Genomic DNA, 23,681 nt, shown 5'->3' on the forward strand with positions numbered 1-23,681 from the left:
GGCAGACCATGAGTATCGCATGAAACAAGGTGGAACTGGATCATCTAGCTCTGATGATTTTGATGTGGCTAAAAATGTTAAACTTGTCCCTCCTTTTAATGAATCTGATTTAACAAAGTATTTTCAGTTGTTTGAGAGGGTAGCTACAGGTTTTAATTGGCCTAAGGAGTATTGGCCAGTACTCCTTCAAACTGTTCTCACCAGTAAAGCTCAAGTAACTTATGCATCTTTGCCTCAGGATCAGTCTGATAATTATGATGTAGTTAAGAGCTTGATTCTTAAGGCCTATGAGCTTGTTCCTGAAGCCTATAGAGTAAAATTTAGGACAACTTACAAGCAAGATAAGCAATCCCATGTTGAGTATGCAAAAATCAAAGAAGATTTGTTAGAGTAGTGGTTAAATTCTAAGAATGTGGATTCTGATTTTGGTAAATTTAAGCAGATGATTTTGCTGGAGGATTTCAAAAGGTGTATTTATAAAGATGTAAGCCTATATCTTGGTGAGAAAAGAATAGATAATTTGTCTGATGCTGCAGTTTTAGCTGATGAGTATGTTCTCACTCACAAGAGATATTCTAGAGAAAAAGGGAAAGCTGAGAGTAAGTACGTTGCCTCTACTCAGAGTACAGGTAACAGGAAAGAAAATAAAGATGATGTTTCTCAGGAAGTAAATACCAGCTTCACCTCTAGATTTCAGAAAAGTAAATGTACTTATTGTAGTAAACTTGGTCATACTACGGAGAAATGTTTCAGGAGACAGCGTGATGTGAACAAAAAGGAGTCTTTAAATATTCAGTCAGTTGGTCTAGTGTCCACTCTTGAGAGTTCCCAGAATTCTTTAACTGAGTTAACTGAACCTGCTTTGAGGGGTAACTTAAATTCTCATGATGGAGCTCCTCTTTTGAGCAGTAACGATGGTGACACTCTCAAGAGTTCATGTGCTAATTTCCTGTCTGATGGTTTTGTTAGTCCTCTGGACAGTAATGACAGGAAATCAGTTCAAATATATCGTGATACAGGTGCTTGCCAATCCCTTATGCTGACCAGTGTTCTAGGCTCTAATGTTAATTCCTCTGATGAAACTGTAATCTTACAAGGTGTAGGGAATAATTACTTCTCTGTTCCTCTGTGCAGAGTGAATTTAGAGTCTGGTTTTGTTAATGGTTCTGTTATGGTTGGGTTGGTTGAGACACTCCCAATGTCAGGTGTAACTTTCTTACTTGGAAATGATATTGGTGGAAGTCAAGTGTGTCCAGCTCCTCAGTTGTCTAGTGAGCCAGTGGCTGTGTCCCGGGATTGTGATGTCCCTGATGTGTTCCCTGCATGTGCTGTCACTAGGGCTAAGTCTAAAGTTACTGGTGATTTAGAGGATAATGATGATGATGATGTTATCCTAGCTGACACTTTTCTTGCTAATTTAGACCACTCACCAGATGAGGCAGTACCCCGTAGTGTTGATAATTTGTCTCGTCAAGAGTTGGTTGAGTTGCAGGTTGCTGACCCTGAGTTGAAAGGTCTAGCTAACTCTGCTTACAGTGAAGACGAGTCCAGCCGGTGCTTCTACTTGTTATTATGTAAAGTCAGGAGTACTTATGAGGAAGTGGAGACCCCCAACAGCATCAGCCGACTGTGAATGGGAGGTTGTACATCAAGTTGTCATCCCTCGTGTTTGTAGGCAGGATATCATTAGAGTGGCTCATGATACCAGTTTGGCAGGACACCTTGGAGTGAGGAAGACTGTGGCACGCATTTTGAAACACTTCTACTGGCCAGGTATCTTCAGGGATGTTTCCTGGTATTGTAAGTCTTGTCACACCTGTCAAGTCGTGGGGAAGTGTAATCAGACCGAAAAGGTTGCACCTCTAGTTCCCATTCCTCCTTTTGAGGCGCCTTTCACCCGTGTGTTGGTGGATATTGTGGGCCCTCTTCCTAAGACTTCTTCAGGATTTTCTTATGTGTTGACCATGATTGATATGGCTACTCGTTATCCTGAAGCCATTCCACTTAGAAATATCTCAGCAAAGAACGTGGTTAAGGAAATGCTGGGGTTCTTCACAAAGTTTGGTCTGCCTAGGGAGGTACAGTCAGACCGGGGAAGTAATTTCATGTCAAACGTTTTAAAGCAGTCTCTGAAAGAGTTGGGCATCACCCAGATCACGTCTTCAGCTTACCATCCCCAGACCCAAGGAGCATTGGAGAGATACCATCAAACACTCAAATCGATGCTCAAGAAATACTGTTTGGAACATCAGAAAGACTGGGATAAAGGTCTTCCATTCGTTGTGTTTGCTGCAAGAGAATCTCCAAATGAATCACTGGGCTTCTCACCTTTTGAACTACTGTTTGGCCATGAAGTAAGAGGACCCTTTAAGCTACTCAAGGAATGCTGGCTGTCGGAGGAAGATGACGTCAACCTGCTGGAGTATGTGATGAATTTCAAAGAACGGCTGTCCACTGCTTTACAGCTGGCGAGAGAGAATTTAGGAGCTGCTCAGGAGAAGATGAAGACTTGGTATGACAAGAAGTCCAGGTTACGCCACTTTCAGCCAGGAGATCAGGTTTTGATTCTGCTACCAGTTCATGGGCAACCTCTTCAAGCCAAGTTTAGTGGCCCTTATTTCGTGGAGAAGAAACTCAGTGATGTCAACTATGTCATCGCCACACACAGATCGTAGAAAGAGCAAGCAACTATGTCACATCAACATGCTAAAGTTATATCACAGGCGGGACGAAAATAATCCAGTCTGCACTGTAGCTGTTCCACCCGAGTCTGCAAGTGAAGCTCTCCCATGCAGTATGAGCCTGAGTGATAGTTTGAGGGAAGAATCCTGATATCATGAATGATCTCCAGACTAAGCTTTCTCATCTACCACCCAAGGAAAGGCAGGAGTTTTCGGCATTACTGCAGGAGTACCCGCAAGTGTTCCGTGCCACTCCAGGAAGAACCACTGTGTTGATGCATGATGTCGATGTTGGAGACGCAAAGCCAATTAAATTGCCTCCCTTACCGTGTGAACCCAGTGAAAGTTCCTCTCATCCAGAAGGAGCTTGGCTACCTGTTGGACCACAAGATGATTGAGCCCTGTCAGAGCGAGTGGAGTTCTCCTGTCACTCTGGTCCCTAAGCCAGGTGGGTCACAGCGGCTTTGCATTGACTACAGACGTGTTAATCAGATAACCAAAACAGACACTTACCCTCTCCCTCGCGTGGAAGATTGCATAGACAAGATCGGAAAGGCTAGGTACATAAGTAAGTTTGATTTGTTAAAGGGATACTGGCAAGTACCTATGACTGAACGTGCTAGGGAGATCTCATGTTTTGTAACATTAGGAAAGACATTTGCATGTTCTGTAATGCCATGTACAGATTGTTTTAGAGTAATAAGAAATTTCCTTTGTAAATTTCTTTTTTCTTTGTGGGGAGGTGTTACATAGCCTATGATTTCATCATCCTTTGTGTAATTTTAACGCACAGTTGCTGCATGTTTGATCACGAGCGTGTTCTGCCTCAGTCCCCCCCCTTCTACCGTTATTGTAGAGTAAGTCGTCATTTCTGTTGTTTCAGTGCGGGATTTTCAGCTGTCTGTCCCCATGGCTTCATTTGCGCGTCCCTCTTACAAGTTGTATCAGGCTCTGCTGGCCCCTATATAATGAGCTTAATCTCTGCATCATTGCCACTTAGATCTGCTCCTCATTTTGTTCACATCTCTGTCCTCCCCTGTACAGATATTATTATTGTGAGTGCTCAAGAAGTCTCCAACCATCTAGCAGCTGTGTGTAATTTGAGTATAACTGTTGTTGCATTTTTTCTTGTACTGTATAGCATAAGTTTAATTTGTAGGCCTAGTGAAGTTTTTGTAATTCATGTAGGGTTCTTTATGTCAGTCATTTTTGATAATAGTTTGTATCTGTAATTATTTATCTGGCATTCACTGAGTATTATCTGGTATCTCATTTCATCAGGGCTGACTTAGATAAATTTACTCTTGCTAATTTCGTGTTAATAGAGGCTATTGCAGTTAACCATATATTTAACCTGTTTATTTGCCATTACATTATCCTTATGAGTCCTGAATGTTTTGTTGTTAATTTAAGCATTAAACTTTAACTTGTAATTTTACCTAACTCTTTTGTTTTGAACCTGGAACTTTACGGGATAGTAGTGACTCTTCGTATTCTCACTTAAAGTGTACATTATCTTTCTCTGTTCCGTAACAATATATATATATATATATATATATATTGTGTATATATATATATATATATATATATATATATATATATATATATATATATATATATATATATATATTGTGTATATATATATATATATATATTGTGTATATATATATATATATGTATATATATATATATATATATATATATATATATATTTTGTATATATATATATATACTGTATATATATATATATATATATATATATATATATATATATATATATATATATATATATAGAGAATATATATATATGTATATATTCGTTTCATTTTCGCTTTCATTTTCATTTTTAAAGGCTCCAACATGCTTGCATGTGTCGGCCTTGGTCACCTAATGGCGGCTGTCCATGCTGCACGATCCATTGCAGCCTCCCTGTTCAGTCCCTTAACCCTGAGGTCACACTTAATGACCTCGTCCCATGTCTTTCTTGGTCTGCCCCTCATAACCCCACCCCCAATATTAACACTTCTCACCTTCCTCACCCAGTTATCATCCCCCATCCTCTCCACATGTCCAAACTATCTCAATCTACCTCTCCTCATCACAACACCAATACACTCCAGTCCCATCCTACCTCTCAACTCTTCCATCGTAAACCCAGCCTCTCCAGTCCTTGGACGCAGGGATGCACTGCACATCCACCTAATCATTGTCATTTCTGTACGTCTGAGCCAGCGAATATTTTCCCCCTTCATTGCCCAGGTCTCGCAACCATACAGCATTACACTCCTAACACATGCTGCATACAAAGACCCCTTAGCACGTAGGGAGAGTCCTCTCAATGTCAGGAGAGGCAAGAGCTCCCTGAACTTCTTCCAACCACTTCTCACCCTAGCCACAGAGCTAGCTCCAGCCCCACCTCCAGCACACAACATGTCTCCCAAATAACAAAACTCTTCCACACACTCAAGAGATGCACTAGCAAGTTCAATCCTTTCACGCCTGACAATCTCCACCTGCTCACCCCGGCACGCCATACACATAAAATCAGCATTATCTCGCAGTCTACCTCTGATACCACTAATTCTCTTATGCACCCTTTTATCACACACACTGCACAAGATGGAATTACATCCCATGCCCTTGTGGCAAACTGTGCGTGGTGGCTGTTGGGAAACACAATTCCCAGTGACCGGGCGACTTTGCATGTTCGGTACAGAGGCGGACAGGCGCTGTCACGGAACATGTACTCATGGCTTGCGGTCTGTGTTAGGTGCGTGGCGGCAGTTGGGAAAGACTAATCCCAGTGGCCACGTGACTTTGCACATTCGGTGGGGATGCGTATGGACATTTTGATGCCACTTGTGGGTTACGATCGGTATTACTCGGGTGCTGGAGGTTAGTAGGGGGTGATCTGACCAGTGCGGTACTTTGACCAGTCAGTACAGGGATGGACAGACATTTTAGCTCAGGTTGTGCGTTACAGCCTATTTCCTGCTCGCGGCTAGAGCCTAGCAGCCACAATACCAAATGTTTGAACATGTCTGCTGGCTGGCCAAAGGTCTGCAGGACTTTCATGTTTGGATAATTGCAAGTAAATTCTGTTAATGGTTTAATAGAGCCAAGGTCCAGTGTCTGGATAATGAACACGTCCAGGTACTGCACGTCTGGATAAATGAGGGATTACTGTATCTTGTAAGTTGAAAATGCACTTAACCAACTGAACATCATAGCCTAGCCAAGCCTACCTTTAACATGCATATAACACTTACATCAACCAACAGTTGGACAAAATCATTAACACAAAGTCTGTTTTATAATCAAGTGTTGAATATCTCATGTAATATACTGAGCAGTGTACTGAGATAGTTGATTGCAAAAGTCCATGTTCATGTGCAATGACCATTACTGGGTCGGTCCTGGTCATTTCTGCCATCAGTCATTTAGGCTGTAACATCCAAATAGGGTATGTTATGTTATGTTATGTTGTTTAGGCTATTAGGTGATTTGGCTGTTTGCCAGTTTCGATGTTACAGCCTAAATGATGTATGTCCAAAACGACCAGGACCCTATGGGCTTGCCGCCTTCATGCTGGGAAATTATCTTGAGTTTCATCTCAAGAGTAATTGCCTTCCTCCTCTTCTCACCAGTAGCAGGAGAGACAGATGGGCATTTTGTAGACATGATGGATGCACCAAACATAATTTAGATAGAGGAGGGGGGTATCCAGAAAAGCACTGGCAACACAGAACACTGTACAGCATTGATTGTTTACACTAGCGACCGCCCAGGCAGACTGGGACTTCACTTGCTGCTGCTGGCCAGTATCACAGAGTATTGTACTGTGTATCACAAGCCCAGGGAAAGATCGGAATTCAAATTTCGAATTACAGTTTCTACCTTTGTATACTTGAAAAATCGTATGTCGAGTGATCGTAAAACGGGGACCACCTGTATTGTATCATTACACCCACCCTCATGCTATCATACATTCTGCTGTCGTTGTTTACTGCTATCACGCACACCCCAAAATTTGCCATCTTTATGCTATCATGCACCTGAACGCTTTATCACGCACACATGTTGTTTAGGCTGTTAGGTGATTTGGCTGTTTGCCTCGGTGGATTTGAATTGCCCAGGCCGTGCGGCATGCTCAGCTGATTGGTGCTACATCATTGACCATCCTTGCTCTGTGACTGGCCCACTTTCCCACCAATTCAGTCATGTACACATCCCCGCATGGATAATGGTGAAAGTGGTGTGCTGTGAACCATAAACTTTATTTGTGAGATCAATGGCCAACAAACCCCCCAAGAAACCCTAGACTATCACACAGCGTAAGGCAGCGAAACTTTCAAGAGCGGTGAAGAAGAGAAAGATCCTTACATATGCTCAAAAATGCCAGCGAGGCATATGGTGGCCATTAACCCACCCGCAAGCCTTGGAACTGTTCAGACCACCCAAACTTTCATTCATCCTCATAAAGGTAACTGTGATGGTCTTTTATGTTGTCTGTTTATTGTTTATAATGTTGTGAATGTTATGTATTTTCATGTTGGAGCAGTGTTTGGTAAGAAGGGATGTGCAAAGAGAGGTAAAATAGGCAAAAAATGTAGGTACACTCTATCTATCTATCTATCTTGCCAGACGCCTCAATCCCGTTTGGGGTGGCCACAAACAAATTGCCTCCACGTCGCCCTGTCCCCCGCCATTTCACTGCCCCTCTCCCAACTCACACCCCTTTCTCTCATATACCTCTTCACCCCATCCCTTCATCTCATCCTCGGCCTCCCCCTCCCTCTTCCCCCATCCACCTCACTCACATACACTTTCTTCGTCAGTCTTTTACCCGCCATCCTGTCCACATGGCCAAACCACCTCAGTATATTCCTCCTAACACTTCCTATCACATCCACATCCACACCACAATGCTCCTTTATATCCTCATTTGTCAGCCTGTCTCTCCATGTGACTCCACAGGCTCCTCTTAAATAACTAATTTCCACTGCTCTCACTCTTGACCTGTGTCCTTCCAGCAACGTCCAAGCTTCACTTCCATACATTAGAGTTGGTATCACAATACTGTCATGTAGTAGCTTTTTCACTTCCATGCTCACTTCCCTGTTTCTTATCACTGCTTTCAAGGAACCAGGAACCTTTCTTCCCTGCTGTACCCTTTCAAGCACTTCACCCTCCAAACCTCCATCCTTACTCATTACACTACCCAGGTACTTAAACGTACTCACATTTTCCAATTCCTCACCATCCAACCTCACTGTACATTCACTGACTTCACCTCTCTCAAAGACCATCACTTTACTCTTCCCTACATTCACCTTTAGATTCCGTTTCTTACACACTCTCCCAAACTCATCCACCAACCCTTTTAGCTCTCCTTTGTCTTCACTCAACAACACAGTATCATCTGCAAACAACAGTACAGGGAGTTTCCAAACACTACCCTCTCTCACCAGGGCCACTCCAGTGTCCACTGCCCTACCTTGTACCTCTTTTATTACCCCATCCATGTACAGATTGAGCAACCATGGAGACATGACACATCCCTGTTTCAACCCAACCTTCATAGAGAAAAATTCACTCAGTTCACCATCCACACGCACTGCAGCCTTAGCACCATCATACATACTCTTCACAGCATTCAACAACTTCCCATCTTTTCCATATATTCTTAATACTTTCCACAATCCTTGTCTATCCACCCTGTCATATGCTTTCTCCAAATCCATGAAAGCCGCATACAACTTCTTTCCCTTCTCTAGAAACTTTTCCACTAAAGATCTAAGAATGAATATCTGATCTACACAACCTCTTCCCTTCCTAAAGCCTCCCTGTTCTTCTCCAACTAATTCCTCTGTTCTTTTTCTAACTCTGTCAGTAAGTATCCTACCATACACTTTTCCTATTATACTAAGAAGACAAATGCCCCTATGATTACCACACACTTCTTTTTCCCCTTTTCCTTTGTACAAGGGAATAATTATACCTGACTTCCAATCCTCTGGGACTCTACCTTCCTCCCAGGCCAATCTGCACATTTTCCACATCCATTCTACTACTATCTCTCCCCCATATTTCAGCATTTCACCACACACTCCATCAGTTCTTGGGGCTTTACCCAATTTAACTTTCTTCATTGCTTCCACAGCTTCTATCCTACTGATTTCTTCCTGTCTTCTCACCTCCCTCCTTCTCCCAGCCTTTCCCCAGCCACTTATACTCGCATTACTTCCATCCTCTATGTTCTACAATTCCTTAAAGTGTTCTCTCCATCTGCTTACTTTTTCTCCCTTCTCCACTAGTAATCTACCATTTTTATCTTTCACTCCCCTGCTAACTTCACTTCCACCTTGTCTTGCTCTTTTCACCTCTTTCCCGAACATTTTCTTACAGTCCCTCCACTTTACATTCAAGTTCCCTCCAAATTCCTCATCCGCTCTCTTCTTACTCTCTCTTACTAATCTTTTCACCTCTCTCTTTCTTTCTACATTTAACTCTCTCTTCCCTCTCTCAACTTCTTCCATGCCCCTATTTCTCATCCATTCATTGTATGCTTTCTTCTTTTGTGCCACAGCCTGTCTCACCTCTTCATTCCACCACACTGTTCCTTGCACACCCCTCTGTCTTCTCTTCATCCCACACACCACATCACATGCTGCACACATTTCTTCTGTAAATATCCTGCACACACCTTCCACGTCCCCCATCTACTCCAATTCATATTTGCCTAATTGTTCCTCCACTTCTCTCTTATATGCAGCCTTTTTCTCATCCTCTTGCAACCTTTCCACTCTCCTTACAAATACTCCTTCTTCTCGTCCTTCCCTTCTTCTATTTCTCCATCCTAATTGGACCTTGATTCTGGCCACCACCAAGTAGTGGTCAGAAAGTCCACTCCCCCAACCTCTATAATCTCTTGCATCCATTACACATTTTCGCATCCTTTCATCCACACACACATAATCAATCATTGCCTTCCTTTCATTCAGTTCACCACCCACCCTTCTCATCACTCGCCATGTATACCTGTGGATCATTTTGTGCCTGAAGAGGGTATTGGCTATCACCAACCCCCTCCCGGCACAAATGTCCACTAATGTTCTGCCATTCTCATCTATCTCAGCAGGCACACCCCAGTCACCAACTATTCCATTCACCTTCACATTCCCTACTTTACCATTCATATCACTGATCAAAAACACTCTCTCATTCCTTCCATACTTTTCCATGCACACCTCCACATTTGTCCAGAATTCTTCTCTCACTCTACTTGCACGATCTTGCGTTGGCGCATACACTCACACACACACAATCGCCCACATTTGTATTCCAACTTTCAATCTTACCCACACAATCCTTGACCCAACTGATCCATACTGTCTTATGCTCCTCTTCCATCTTTTACTCACAACTATACATACTCCTCCTTTTTCCCTCTCATTCTCACCTACTTCTGCACATATACCCCATCCATACTCCCATTCTCTCACCTCTCCATTTCGTTTCAGTTATTCCGCATACATCAACTTTCGCACCCTCAAGCACCTGGACAATCTCTCTCTCTTTAACCTCATCATTCGCTCCCCTTACATTCCACGTTCCAATTACCATGTCCTTTGTCCGGTCCTTGGTCGTCATCTTTTGGTCAGTCCTTGTCTTAGGCTTATTGTTTGTCTTTTTAGTTAGTTGTTTTCCGGGGAGGGGCACTAACCCTCCGCCAACCCTTTTAGTTGCCTTTTACGACAAGCAGGGATACTGGGGGAGTATTCTTGAAAAACTCCCCTACCCCCAGGGGTACACTTAATCCTCGTAAATCGCTTGTTCATAAATCACGGATTTGTAAATCACAGCTAGGTGGCCATCAGACTGCTGGCAACCTTAAATCACTGTTAAGTCACGAAAATCGCGGACCTAGGCACCCAAGTGGGCCTTTTCCAAGGAGAACCGTAAACCGCTGCATTGAAACTGAAAATCGCGACCCAACAACCAGTCACCGTGCGTCCCTGATGGCATATGTGCATACTAATGCTGCCACGTTATTGTTGTTCTTGTCCCGCCAGTCTGCTCACTGCAGACCGTCGCCATTGAGTATGAGAGTTACCTGCCTTTTTTGTGCAACTTCCCCCCGCCTCCTACTTGCCATGGCCCCTTCTGACCCCCCAATGAAGCGCTCTAAGCAGTATGGCATCAAGAAACTGCCGCAGGTGTTGTACAGTCAATTTTTGGAGCTCATTTGTCGTGTTGAGAGGGGAGAGAAGTTTTCAAAGCTGGGAAAAGAGTTTGGGAAGAACAAGTGCTGAGAGGTTCTAAGTTCTTCCCCCAACACTACCCCACTCCATTCACGTAAACAATTTTGTCATAGGATTAAGGTGAGATCCCTTAACATGGCTTATTTCTATTTAATACATGCACTGAATATTCCTAAATTTGTATGTTTGCGTTTGATGGTACCTAGATAGGTGTAGGTAGGGTGTTGTGGGGGTGGGTTGGCCAAAGTCAAGACCCAAATTAATTTTTCACATGAGTTATTATTCATAAATCACAGAATTCGTAAATCACGGCAGTGGTCCAGACCCAAATTGCCGCGATTTACGAGGATTGAGTGTAGATCGGCCACCCAGTAACCAGTTATAATTATTCCCAATGATTCTTCAATTCAGGTATCATGTATTTCTGCTATCACGCGCAGTTGCATAACCAATTAGGCATGATAGCAGGGAGGTAGGTGTGCTTTATTGTGTTTTGTGCTTAATATTCATAATTTACTCATGAGAAAGTTTTTAGGATAGAGGGTCGAGACAGATAGTAATGCAGTATCCGGCTGGACGCCGAGTATTTAGCCACTGGGGAGCACTGTGCAATATCTGGCATTTCACGTTATTTAGCATTGGGCTTGGCTGAATTGTGCCGGATAATTGAGAGTTTACTGTAATTAGAAAATTAAGCAGTAAATTTTTTTTCCCCTGAATATCCCTTGCCAAGTCATGGGTGCGCATTATGCATCAGTGCACATTCAGTGGTGGGAAATACAGTAATTACTCTTAAAATAATTATAGTACTCTGTTCATTGTTGCTTTGCTATTTTTTTTTTTTTTCTAACTCATGGTAACCAGTAACAGCTTGTTCTGTTGTACTCCTAGCAGGATATAGTTACCCACAATACTAGTAAAGTATTTGACTGTAAAATGCATGCATTAAGATTTAAGTGTATTTGGTCTATGAAGTACAGTAATTTTTGATGGTACTTTTTAAATTGCAGCTCCTTGCCTCACTTGTACCTACAGTTGGTAAGACTTGCAAATGTTAATCAGTAGATACTGTAATATTGATCAGGCCTCAGGCATTATGTTTGTTGTCTGACACCCAGTTCCAGAGTATAGGATTAAGGCAAGCTTTGTTCATACTCAGGTCCTGTTGTTAGTATTACATCCTTTTCACTCCAAGCTTGTCTTTTTATACCTATCCTGTGCAGGTTGCTGGCTTCTTCATACGAGGTGCGTTGTCAGTGGGTCTGGCTTGTGTTGGCATGTGGCCAGGAGTGCTGCAAGGGTCGTGTCGAGGGAGAGGCCCAGTGGAGCGCTCCCTGAGGCTGGGCTGGTTTGGAGCGTGTGTCCTCCTTGCCTCCTTTACTTATATGCCAGTTGTTGGGAAGGAGGCTTATTACCCCATGGTGTTAGTATCACAGAATGCAACATAAACTTTAATTAATGCACAGCCACAAAGTACAGTACTGTATAAGAGTTTCAGTTTTCACTTCCATATCAAGTGCAGTGAAGGGTACATCAAGACTTCGTGGCACAGTTTTTATTTTCAGCTGATTCCCATGTATCCCCTCAGTCATTGTTTTAATGGTATAAGCCATACATCAGTGTTTTCATAAGTTTATGCTCTGTAATATAAGCCAAAAAGAAATTTCATAAGACAAGACTGTTATTATACTTTGTTATTGATGGTAACTTACAACACTTTTAGTTCAGAAATTTTTAGGCAAGCTTTGTGAGTACAGTACAGTAAATGTCTAGAAGCTGAATTCTATTACCATACCTTCGTAAAGTATTTTTAGATTTGTTATGCAACCAATAATTTCCAGAAAATCACTAAAAAAAACTTGTGCTCATAGCTTGGTGGCTCATATCGGTGTGTACTACTTTCAGAAAATGGATACTTGTGAAATGTGTTCCCTCATTAAAATCTGATTCAGTGGCCATCCAGACATTTTTTTTTTTCTTCCATCAGCCTGTGGGTGACTCTACACTGAGTGACAAGCCAAATGGTTTCCTGTACACCAGGAAACGATTTACTACACTGGGTGGTAACCATATAACCAAATTTTGGCACCTGATGGTTTAGTGGGTAATTAAGGCACTCCAGTTGGACTGAGGTGGTGAAGATTTATATCCAAGGGATGGTTGGGATTTATTGCTTATGTGATGCCACTCAGGGATGAGTGAGGCTGGTCACTCTCATCTTAAATGTCAGGACCAACTTGCCTACTCCTGGGGTCCTGCGTTCCTCACGGGGCAATGTAGGATTGGATGATGAATGAATGAATGAATTTTTTATGTTTTATGACTTAAGACATTATTTGATCACTGATAACCTTCTTTAGAGAGCAGAATCTGACATGATTTGTGACAGCACTCAGTCTCATACTGTATTTACAGTAATATGTTAGATAGCTGTATTCTTATCCTTGCGTATCATCGTGTTTGTTTGGGTAAGGTTGTCAGAATGCTCACGAATATCATGTGCTTCTCCTGAACAAGTCAAGCTCATTAAAGAAGATGGGTCAAAATATGAAAATTAAGAATGTGGGTAGCATTAACATTTTGTGAAACACTGTAATTGAAGAACAGTGGGGTCTTCCAATATGTGGGATCTCAATATGCAAAACACCTAATGTGCAGACTTGACTCGGGGGGGGGGGGGGGATGTAATATGCGAAATATGCTCCTACCATCGTGTGAAAACAAGGGAAAAATGGTATTCCCGTTCAGAATGGTAGTATCTGAAGCCACCACCAGATGGCTGATTGATTTCCAGCCCTTTCCCTCCCCTCACGGCGTCTCTCAAGTCAAGTCACAATGTTTTTTAGCATCGTGCAAGACCCGCTCTTGCTCATCTGTTTCATCATGGCCCCACCGCTTCATTTCAAGAATAAGAGGATCACTTTGGAGCTTAAGGTTGTAGCGTTGAATAACCATTGTTAACCCCTTAACTGCAGGGCATCACTTTCGTGACACTCGTGCACAATGGATCATACCGCGGGGCATCACTTTTGTGAGTCTGTGTTATTTTGAATTCTCCCGGGCTTACAAGTGGTGGCTTGTATCATCTATCAGTACTGCCAATGTCCAACACCAGTCAGCACTCCTAATCTCATCTGTACTCCCATCCATTGTTGACAATTTAGCCATTTTTCCCCATTCTTGACTCCCCTCCCTACCCCTCCCCATTACCCTCTGCTCTCGCCTGCCCGGCCGCGCTGCGCTAAGCAAATCTTCCCCTGAATTTTCCACTGATTTCATCCATTGAAATAAGCCCAATGCCCTATTCTTATACAAAATAATATATACAAAAAAGAAATAAGGTAATTGATAGTGCCATACACCTGGAATTGGCTAATTATCACCTGACAACACCTCACATTCACTCGTTCGCTAATTTCCCCTGGTAATTTCCTCTTGAAATATGCCGTATAATCTATTCTCGAAATAAAAATATATATATGAAAGGAAGGGAGAAGCTTAAGTGATATTTACATTCACCTGGAACTACTTAATTTATTATGTATTGTCTAGATTTCCTGCCAATCATTTCATAGTGTATATATTAGCAGCTGTCACCACATTGACAGTGGCAGCCTTTCACTACCCCTAGGCAGCAGCATTCAGTTTACTCTCGTCTTACAAGGTGAAACCACGTCAGATTTGCGCCTGTCCAATTCCGCCGCTTTTTAGCCCCATGCAAAGGGCCCTGTGACCTCTGCCCCTACTAAACCTCGTGTGGAAAGGGGTAAAGGGCTAAGTGACTGCTGTGGAATGTGAACTGGCTAATTTATCAATGATAATGATGGACAATGACTACCATCTTTCTGGTGACTCTAAAGCAGTGCAAGTTGAAATATAAATAATGTGTAAATAAAGTGTAAACAGCAAGTGAAAGCAATGAATGTAAATATAACTGAACAGTGCAAAATAGTTTTATAAGTTACTGCAAGTGACAGTGCGTAACATAGTGTAAATAAAATGAAATGTAAATAATGTAAATAAAATAGAGAATGTAAATAGAAATGTAAATGAGTAGTACTGTAATATAAGAATATGAGTATATATACTAGGAGTAATGAAAATGAAAGTTTCACTCTAGCATGTATGAATACAATGAGTTATGAAAGCGAAAGTGACAGATTCGCTCTCAATGCTAGTATACAGGATGAGAAAGTGAATGCTACGTATTTTACTGAAAGAGAAATTGAATGCCTACAATGACAATACACTACAATTACTGAAGGAAACTTATGGATAAAGACTGCAGATATATATAAGTGTTATATATTAATAGAAATATAAAGTATGAGTGTTTTTATGAATAATAAATGACAGAATACCAGCGGCGAACGAGCGCAAGAGGGAAGCTGGTACACGCTCGTAATTTTCATTGCTTTCACAGTGTTTTTTTTTTTTAGTATGGATTCCAAACTATTTGAAAATCATAGAATAGTGTTTCTAGTGATAATATCAGGCTGTGGTAATCATATTACGGGGTGTTGGGAAGTGTAAAGCGGAGACTTTGATACCCAACTTCAGAAGTCTCCACAAGTCCTACGGTACTTGACGAAGGCTCAACAAACATCTCAGGAGAAAGCTAAAGGTATGTCCCATATGCATATTTAATTATAATATTCTAGGACTAATAACTGATTTTTGGCAAATATTTTTACAAAGTCTGTCGGAGTATGAATATCCCTGCGGGACACACAAGGAGCGCCAAAACAACTCCGCGGTTTAGGGGTTAAGGAGCTCAAACATTGGACATGGACTTGGTTTAGGTGAATTGACAATGAGGAACATTCTTAAGAACAGGGAGCAAATTTCAAGAATTGTCAAAACTTATGGAGGCCAGCAAGTGGATGGGCAAAGTAAGGTTGCTAATCCCTCAGTTATACAAATGGAACACTGCTTAGCACACTACATTCATAGTTCTGTTATCTTTCTTTGAGCAAAAGTCTTTTATAATGATAGTAATGGAGAAGTACTGTAAATGACAAGATAGGGTGAGGTGTTGACCATATACATTTATTTCCATTGATTCAATGGTTTCCTGTATGTAAAATTTCCAATATGTGGTGCATTTTGTTGACCATATTCTCTCATATTGGGAGACCCCACTGTAGTAGTAATAGAGCAGCCCTGGTCATAACTGCAGGCAAGCAACCACCCTATAGGGCTGTCTCGTGCAGTGAACCAGTATTCCCTTGTGGCAGACAGAGCCTTACCACAGCAAGGCATGGGGAAGAGCCTGGAGGTTTGGTTCTTGGATGCACGTCATATTTGTGTCACTCCACCCAGTTTACAGGGGCACCATAGTAGGCTCTGCATCACTCTTTTTTTTTTTTAATTCTGTGGTTACCATCCATTGATATAAATGGATTCATGTGTTACAGAAAACCATTAGGCTTGTCACACAGTGTAGAATCACCTAAAGGCAACATTACATTGAGTGAGTGGATGATGGGCCCCCCCACTTACCACAAGGGTAAAGCCCTGTGAAGCACATCGACTCATACAATCTTTGTTTATGTAAGTTACTGAATACCAGAGCATGATGTACTGTACTTGACATCCCACTTAAGTTTCTTCTGACAAGTTTCTGGATAAAAGCTCCCTCCTTTTCCAAATAAAGTTTTGACAGCAGAAATCGCCATGGACAAGTAAATCCTTTAGAATCCTGTATTCAGGTTAAGGTGAGGCTAGTTTTTCATGTCCCCAGTGAGACCCAAGAGCTGTTTTATGGAGCTCCTTGTGATATAGAAGTATGAGAAATAGGGTTGGATTGATGATGTAAATTTGATGGAAGAAAGATTTAACAATAATAATAATTTGGTCTTTTGTTTCTCAAAAGCACCAGTTCTTCCACTGGGAATTCACTAGCACTCGACACTCAAATACATTATTTTTACAATGACAAGAATTGTGACATCTCTCTTATACAATACAAACTTCAGCAGTAAAAAGAAAATGGGAAAGTGGCAGTCATGAAACCCTATAATCATCCATCACAGTGCCTCTCTCCAGATCGTAGTACTGTATTTTGAAAAGAGAAAGGCTTATAGCTGTCTCTTAAGGGATTCAACAGAAGAGAGTTGTCTCAAGGACAATGGCAAAGCATTATACTGTATAACCTATAGTCTAAAGAGCAAGCAGAGAAAGATGACCGGTAAATGGCTTCAGGCTTGTCAAGACGCAAGGAATCATCTTCACAACGTAACATCACACCTGGGCGTGTCAATAGGAATTTGAACAGTTCGGCAAGATACTACTGTTCACCAAACTTTAGAACCTTGAATATAATAAGACATATTTTAAATTCAATTCTAGCCTTTACTGGTAACCAATGCTGCTCATTTATGAACGGGATAGTCAAGGTTCCTGGGGGGAGACCAAAGATAAGCCTTGCTGCCGTGTTCAGTGCAGACTGAACTTTTGTTAGTATATTATTTGGAAGTCCAATCCACAGTGAATTACAATAATTGACACAAGACAAGACCACTGCATGGACCAGTGTTAAGAGGCAGCATCTGTTCAGAAATGTTCTCACAGAGTACAGATTTCTGATATGCGAGTTACACCCTCTGACAACTTGATTGATATGTTCTTTGTAATTTAACTTTGAATTAAAGTAAACATGCAGATTTTGAACAGAACTGACTTGGATAATGATGATCTCTGTTTTTACCATCATTCAGCATAAGTTCCCCCCCTTGCCATCCAAATCTTAATATTAGACACTGGAGATGCAAGCTTAGCCTTGGTATCATTAATATGTGACATTGTAACATAGAGCTGAGTGTCATCAGCATAAAAATGATAGGACATGTCATGAGCATAAGTAAAGACGATAGACTACTTGTGTAGATTGTAAATAGAATTGGGCCTAAAACTGATCCTTGAGGGACTCCAAACAGAAGGTGAGCAGAATCTGAGCTAGCCTTATCAACAACTACTTGCTAAGATAAGACTGACAGATATGACTTAAGGAGCAAAATAGCACTGTCATGCATCCCACAACATTACAGATGATCCAGCAATAGTTTATGATCTACACTGTCAGAATGTGCAGACAGTTCCAACAGATCTAAGAGAGAGGATATCTGCTACAGGTGTTTGCCATCAAGGCACTATGAATCCATGTTAATTCAGTTTCAGTTGATTGGTATTATTGTATGCTGATTGAACAACGGGTACAACTCTGCTATATTCCAGTAGTGGTAAGTGTTGATCAGGTATGGCCCGCTCAGTAATCATGGAAAAGAAAGACAGGTTTGAGACGGGATGATAAGTTGTTTTGCTTGCAACATTAAGGCTGGGTTTTTTGAGTAGGGGCTTAACCCCTAAACGCTGAGCTATTTATAGCGTGGTACAGTAGTTTTCTCAGTACGGGCATTTTTCCGAAAATAGCCTGTTTTCACACCTTAATATCTCGGAAACAATAGCAGTTAGGGAAACAAAGACCATATTACTCAACAACTACTTTTCTGGGAAATGAAAATATCCCCAGGTCTATAGGTCGTTGCATTGATGAGTAATGACATGAGGGAGAGGAGTAATTTTTGGCACGAGAGGCAGGATGTATTCGTGCATGTGCGTACGACCCAGATAAGGGCTTTGCTCTCAGTGTGATAGCTTCTCCATTACTGGATAAACTAGACACAATGGCATCGAAGGCATGCCCTGTGGCACTATCAATAAGTCCTTTCCTAGTATCCTTGGAAAGAAACGTGACAGGCAAGAGTCCACGTGAGGCAGGAATGGAATCAGACAAGAAGTATAACCCGTGGACTGTGCAATTACCCTTTTTTATCCTCCTCTGTGGTGCTCAAAAAATGTAGGATTTTTTTTTTTTTTAGTTTTTGTTCATTATAAACTTGAAGATAAACATCCAGGGCATCAGCTGGTGAAAAGAAAAAAAATCTCTCTCTCTCTCTCTCTGTCTCTCTCTCTCTGCCTTTGCCTAGGGTCATACATACATTTACGTACAGGAGTAGCGAAAAAATGATTTTTTTTTTTTTTTTTTTTTTTTTAATAAACTTAAACATCCAGGGCATCATCTGATGAAAGGAAAAAATCTCTCTCTCTCTGTCTTTGCATAGTACCATGCGTAAGTTTGCTTAGGGATCGACTTGTTTATGGTGATGTACGGCCAGCACAGCCTGAGCTGTGGCTCACAACTTGACGCTACCCAGCCTGAGCTGTGGCTCGCAATCTACGGATTAAGAAAGCACTGTCCCACATCTGGCAGAGTCACAGAAAGAACTGAAATATGGTTGGCTCAGCTGGCGGGACTCTCTCCCTAGCTTTTGGTGAGTAGATCAAGTGGCAGCCACTTCAGACTGGTGCGAAAATGGTTGTGGTTTCTGTTGAAACCCAGCGGCCTCCATCCACCTTATTTGTGTCAGTCCATACCGGCATGTGGCAGTTAGGGGTTAAGCAAGGTACATTTCTCAGACTGCACAAAATTACTTTCTAAGTAGCATCTGTTTATTATATTGCAGATAAAGTCTGCTGCATGCATGTACACATCAGGCAGTTGTGACATGTTACACAGATCAAGTGGGCAAAATGTTTTTTAAGTTCTCTGAGGTATCATTTGATTTTATTTATATCCAGCGGGTAAAATGTTGAAAACAAATGACCCCTTGTTCACCGTGATTGGAAGTCATTTGAGCACACTTCACTAGAAAGACTGTTGTCTAAATCATTTCTTATGCGTGATATCTTAGTTGTAAAAAATGAAGCAAAATCAGAAGCCAGTTGGCCATGGGATACAGAAATCGGTTTAACAGCTGCATTCGTCCGACCGACCAAATTGTTCATAACTGCAGCCAGTTTCTTTTTTTTTATCACTATCACATGAATCAACGTTGTTTTGATAATACTTTGCCTTTTGGGCTTTTACAGTGTGAACAACTGCTCTTCTCGCTAAGTGCCAGCCATGTTCTGCCTTTCTGTGTTGTCTACACAAAGAATTAATGGATGGACCATACCACGGAAAATTGTCTCGTACAGTGATTGTTTTTACAACCTCAGGACAATAATGGTCAAAAATAAACTTAAGCTCATTGTTATATATTAACCAAATCATCAGAAGAAAAATTTGTAGAATCAGTGCAGTTTAAACACTGATCAATTTCAAGACACATCAGATGGCGGTCGACGTTCCTGTAATTTCTGAACTTCTATCAATCTATCTATTGCCAGATGCCACAATCCCATAAGGGGTGGCCATTTGACTTTAAGTTATTTGTTTTACGGGGAGGGGCAGTAACCCTCCACCAACCCACTTGTTGACACGTAGGGAGCACGTATGGTTTGGTCATATGGTTACCACCCAGCATTGTAAATGGTTTCTTGGCTTACAGGAAACCATTTGGCTTGTCACTCAATGTAAAGCCACCTGGAATGGAAAGAAAAGCAATAAGAAGTGACAGGAAAGATGGGAGATATAGGAAGAGAGGAGAGCAGGCACAGAAAAAGAATGATAAAGGCTAAGGAAGAAGTAGGCAGCACTACTTCAAGTGAGTGGATGATGGTTGCCACCACCTAGGGGGTTTTGGGATATCAAAACTAAAAGTGATCAAAGCATGGTCAGAGATTAGGGGGTCAACTGAATAAACCTGCACCTAAGATACGTGTCTGCAACCAGCAGGAGACAAATTCAAGTCAAGGACAAGTCCCAAGATATGAGTTGGATCACTCACATGATTCAAAAAATTATTTTGTTTGATCAACTCAGGGAATTTGGAAGAAAATGGTTTTGACTGCGGACTATCAACCCAATAAATGAAATCACCACAAACAGAAAGTCCTCCAGGTTTATGGGAAAATACTTCAAGAAACTGCCCAAACTTCTCCATAAAGCCTTGGTCTGTGCCTGGATGACCAGGTTGATAAACAGTTGCAATTTTATTGGTTTTTTGATGGAAACTTATTGATGATTCCATAAATTCAAATAAAGATGGGATTAGGTCAGAGTCTATGAAAAAAACATAGACAAGTGCTGCCGAGTAGATGAGTGATACATCTCCTCCTGGGTAGTCAGCGGCAGACCTGCCTGGGAACACTTGTAATAGAATGTGTCTTAGACAAAGCACTACAAATAATATTAATATCGGACTCATACAACCAGGTTTCAGGCGACAAAATGCAAAGCTTGTGCTGATTTAGAGCTTCATTAATATAGTCTTTCGTATTATGGATGAAGCAAACATTTAGAAGACCCATCCTTAACTGGCTCAAAAGAGACGTACAGGGAGCCCTTATATTTCCCGTGATTTGGGTTTGCAAATTTACCTTTTGCAGAAAAGCCCAAAATTTCCAAGAACTTAAGTCTCACGATCAAAAACTCACCTCTCACGTCAGTATATGGGGCACCGGTGGGCAAGGTGATCGTCAGCTGTTGTTCGTCATATTGTTTTCACAGTTCCCGACAGCTGTGAGACTGTTTGTGTGGTGCTCAGGTAGTGATCGCATCCGTGGTCACTTTTTTTTGCCTTTCCCTTCGTTCACCTATTGTTCTTGTGTGGTCTGCCTGTGCTGTATTATGGCCTCCTCTTCGTTCATTGGAGAACCAGATAATAATGGTGACAATGAAATACTAGGAAGTTTAAAGGATGGAGGCAAGAAAAGAATAGAACGTCATGAGTATCGAGTCTGTGTGAAGAGGAAAAAGTATTCGGCAGAGGATAAAACAAAGTTTTTCAGGCTGATGATCCATGTATTTGATGTTTCTCAACATTTATATCATATTCATATGGTTGTCAGTTATTCTGCTATCCTGTTTTATGCAAATTATATCTCAAAAGTAAGAAAAAGAGTGACTTTGGAATGGGCTCTGGAACCAGTTAGATTTTTTACCATTGAATTTACACTTCGGTTCGCGAAATTCAGGTTTCGTGCCAACCTCATGGTACCAGTTGGATGTGAAACATAGGGGTTCACTGTAGTCAGTTTTTTTAATGGTAAAATTTGATGTTTTCAGTCTGTTCCTATGAGAAATCATGATTGGATAGTCTCTAGTAGATACTAAATGGACAACCAACTGTGGATTAGGATTAACTTCTTGATTTCTAAAGGAAGAGCAGTTGATGCATTTGGGAGAATTTCTGTTACTGCAATCCTAAGATTTATGGGCTCCAGCACAAAAAACACATTTAGTTTCATGATTACTAGAACACCTTTCAGATGTATGATCAAAACTCTGACAGTGATAACAATGTGTAACCCAGAATCAATCAAAAGCGTGGCATCTTGTAAGATCCACATAGATATAGTTGCCCTGTTCAACGGTGGAGGATCTCATCTTGGGTGACGTCTTCAAGATAGCAGTTTTAGTGTCATTCATAGTTCTTGTGAAGAGAAGGTTGAGGGTACAGCCTCCATCATTGAGCATCATGATTTTATTATTTTTGCTAAGAATGTTTAGGATGATGTCAGAGTCACCCAAGGAAGAGGAGAGGCCCATCATGGTCATTTCTGGCAGCATCTTTGGTTCTGATACACAAAAAGTGTCGTCGGAGCCAAAATGATCATTCAGTACCTCAGCTGCTTCACTTTTAACATCAGCTGATGGAACTTCATTACTATTCCACCAGCCTTGGTCTTAAGGCAGCCATCAACCGGTACCGAGTCAGGTACACATCTGATGTCTTCAGGTCCCATTTGACTCACTGGAGCATCAGCACTGCTTGTAGGTTTTACGATCAGTGCCTGTTGACTACGGATGGCATTTTTCTGGCCATGAGCACTGATCTCAATCACGCCCCTAGGCAGATCCTTCCCATCCCCCACAAGAGACCCCCTAACAGCATCCGCAAATGACTTTGCCTGGTCTTGGGTGTCATGAAGAAAGTGAGAGAGAATTTAGTTCAGTGATCCCTTTGCTACCATGCATAATTGGTACCGTGCCTAGTGCATGATGACAAAATTGTGCAATAATGAAAGCACAGAACCCATGGAAGTTATCCTGATTGGTACCAAGCACCCCACTTGTAAATCCAAACTTTCCCTTCTACAACAGTTTAGACTATACTGTTATGATAAGTATCTAAATGCTTTGGCAAGGTTGGGTTGATGGAAAATGTTGAAAAGGGCACAGTAAGGAGGAGACACGTATTATTTAGAGACCTGAGATGGGCTTGATTTAAGGTGTTTTGAGATTAGGGGGTGGAGAGTTACTAGTTTTCGCCACCTGGAATTAACACCTTGAGTAGGACCTTATCCTTGAAAACCTCAGAGCCATCAGAAAACAGGTTTTGCACCATCGTTGTCAGCTGAAGTTAACTTGGGTGTGTGATAAAGTTTCATAGCCAAATAATGTTCGATAAGGGCAGGCGTGCAGATTTGTAATAATGAAAAATGCTATAACCAAGTGCATGATAGCCAAGGGATCACTGTACAGTACTGTAATGAGGAAATGAGTATCAATATAATTGCGAGAATACTGTGCACAATAACCAAGGGATCACTGTACTGTAATGAGGAAAAGTGTATCATGATGATTGCAGGACTTGTACAGTAATTATAGTCAGGTACAGTTTTTATGTTTTTTCCTGCCATATGTGATAAACTGTTTGGCAGTGATGTAGTACATACTCCTGTTTCTATGCTAGTGTGAAAGCTCACATACCTGTTGAGTTATAGCTGTTAAATGGATTTTATTTGCTGGTTTTTGGAGACATGTTATATCAGTGTTTCACCATGTACT

At 41.4% G+C, this 23,681-nt stretch overlaps 1 protein-coding gene across 1 annotated transcript in view; it reads left to right on the forward strand.

Moving 5' to 3' along the window:
• Positions 1 to 23,681, forward strand: part of PIG-N (Phosphatidylinositol glycan anchor biosynthesis class N) — a 216,271-nt gene that overhangs the window by 158,751 nt on the left and 33,839 nt on the right. The window contains exon 10 of the mRNA XM_080276011.1: positions 12,169 to 12,368. Coding sequence (XP_080132137.1) covers positions 12,169 to 12,368 — 200 coding nt within the window. The remainder of the gene's footprint in view (positions 1 to 12,168; positions 12,369 to 23,681) is intronic.

This window comes from Coenobita brevimanus, chromosome 63, assembly GCF_032717465.1.
Source record: "Coenobita brevimanus isolate Jiangsu-jjx chromosome 63, ASM3271746v2, whole genome shotgun sequence".
In the NCBI taxonomy this organism is placed as follows: domain Eukaryota; kingdom Metazoa; phylum Arthropoda; class Malacostraca; order Decapoda; family Coenobitidae; genus Coenobita; species Coenobita brevimanus.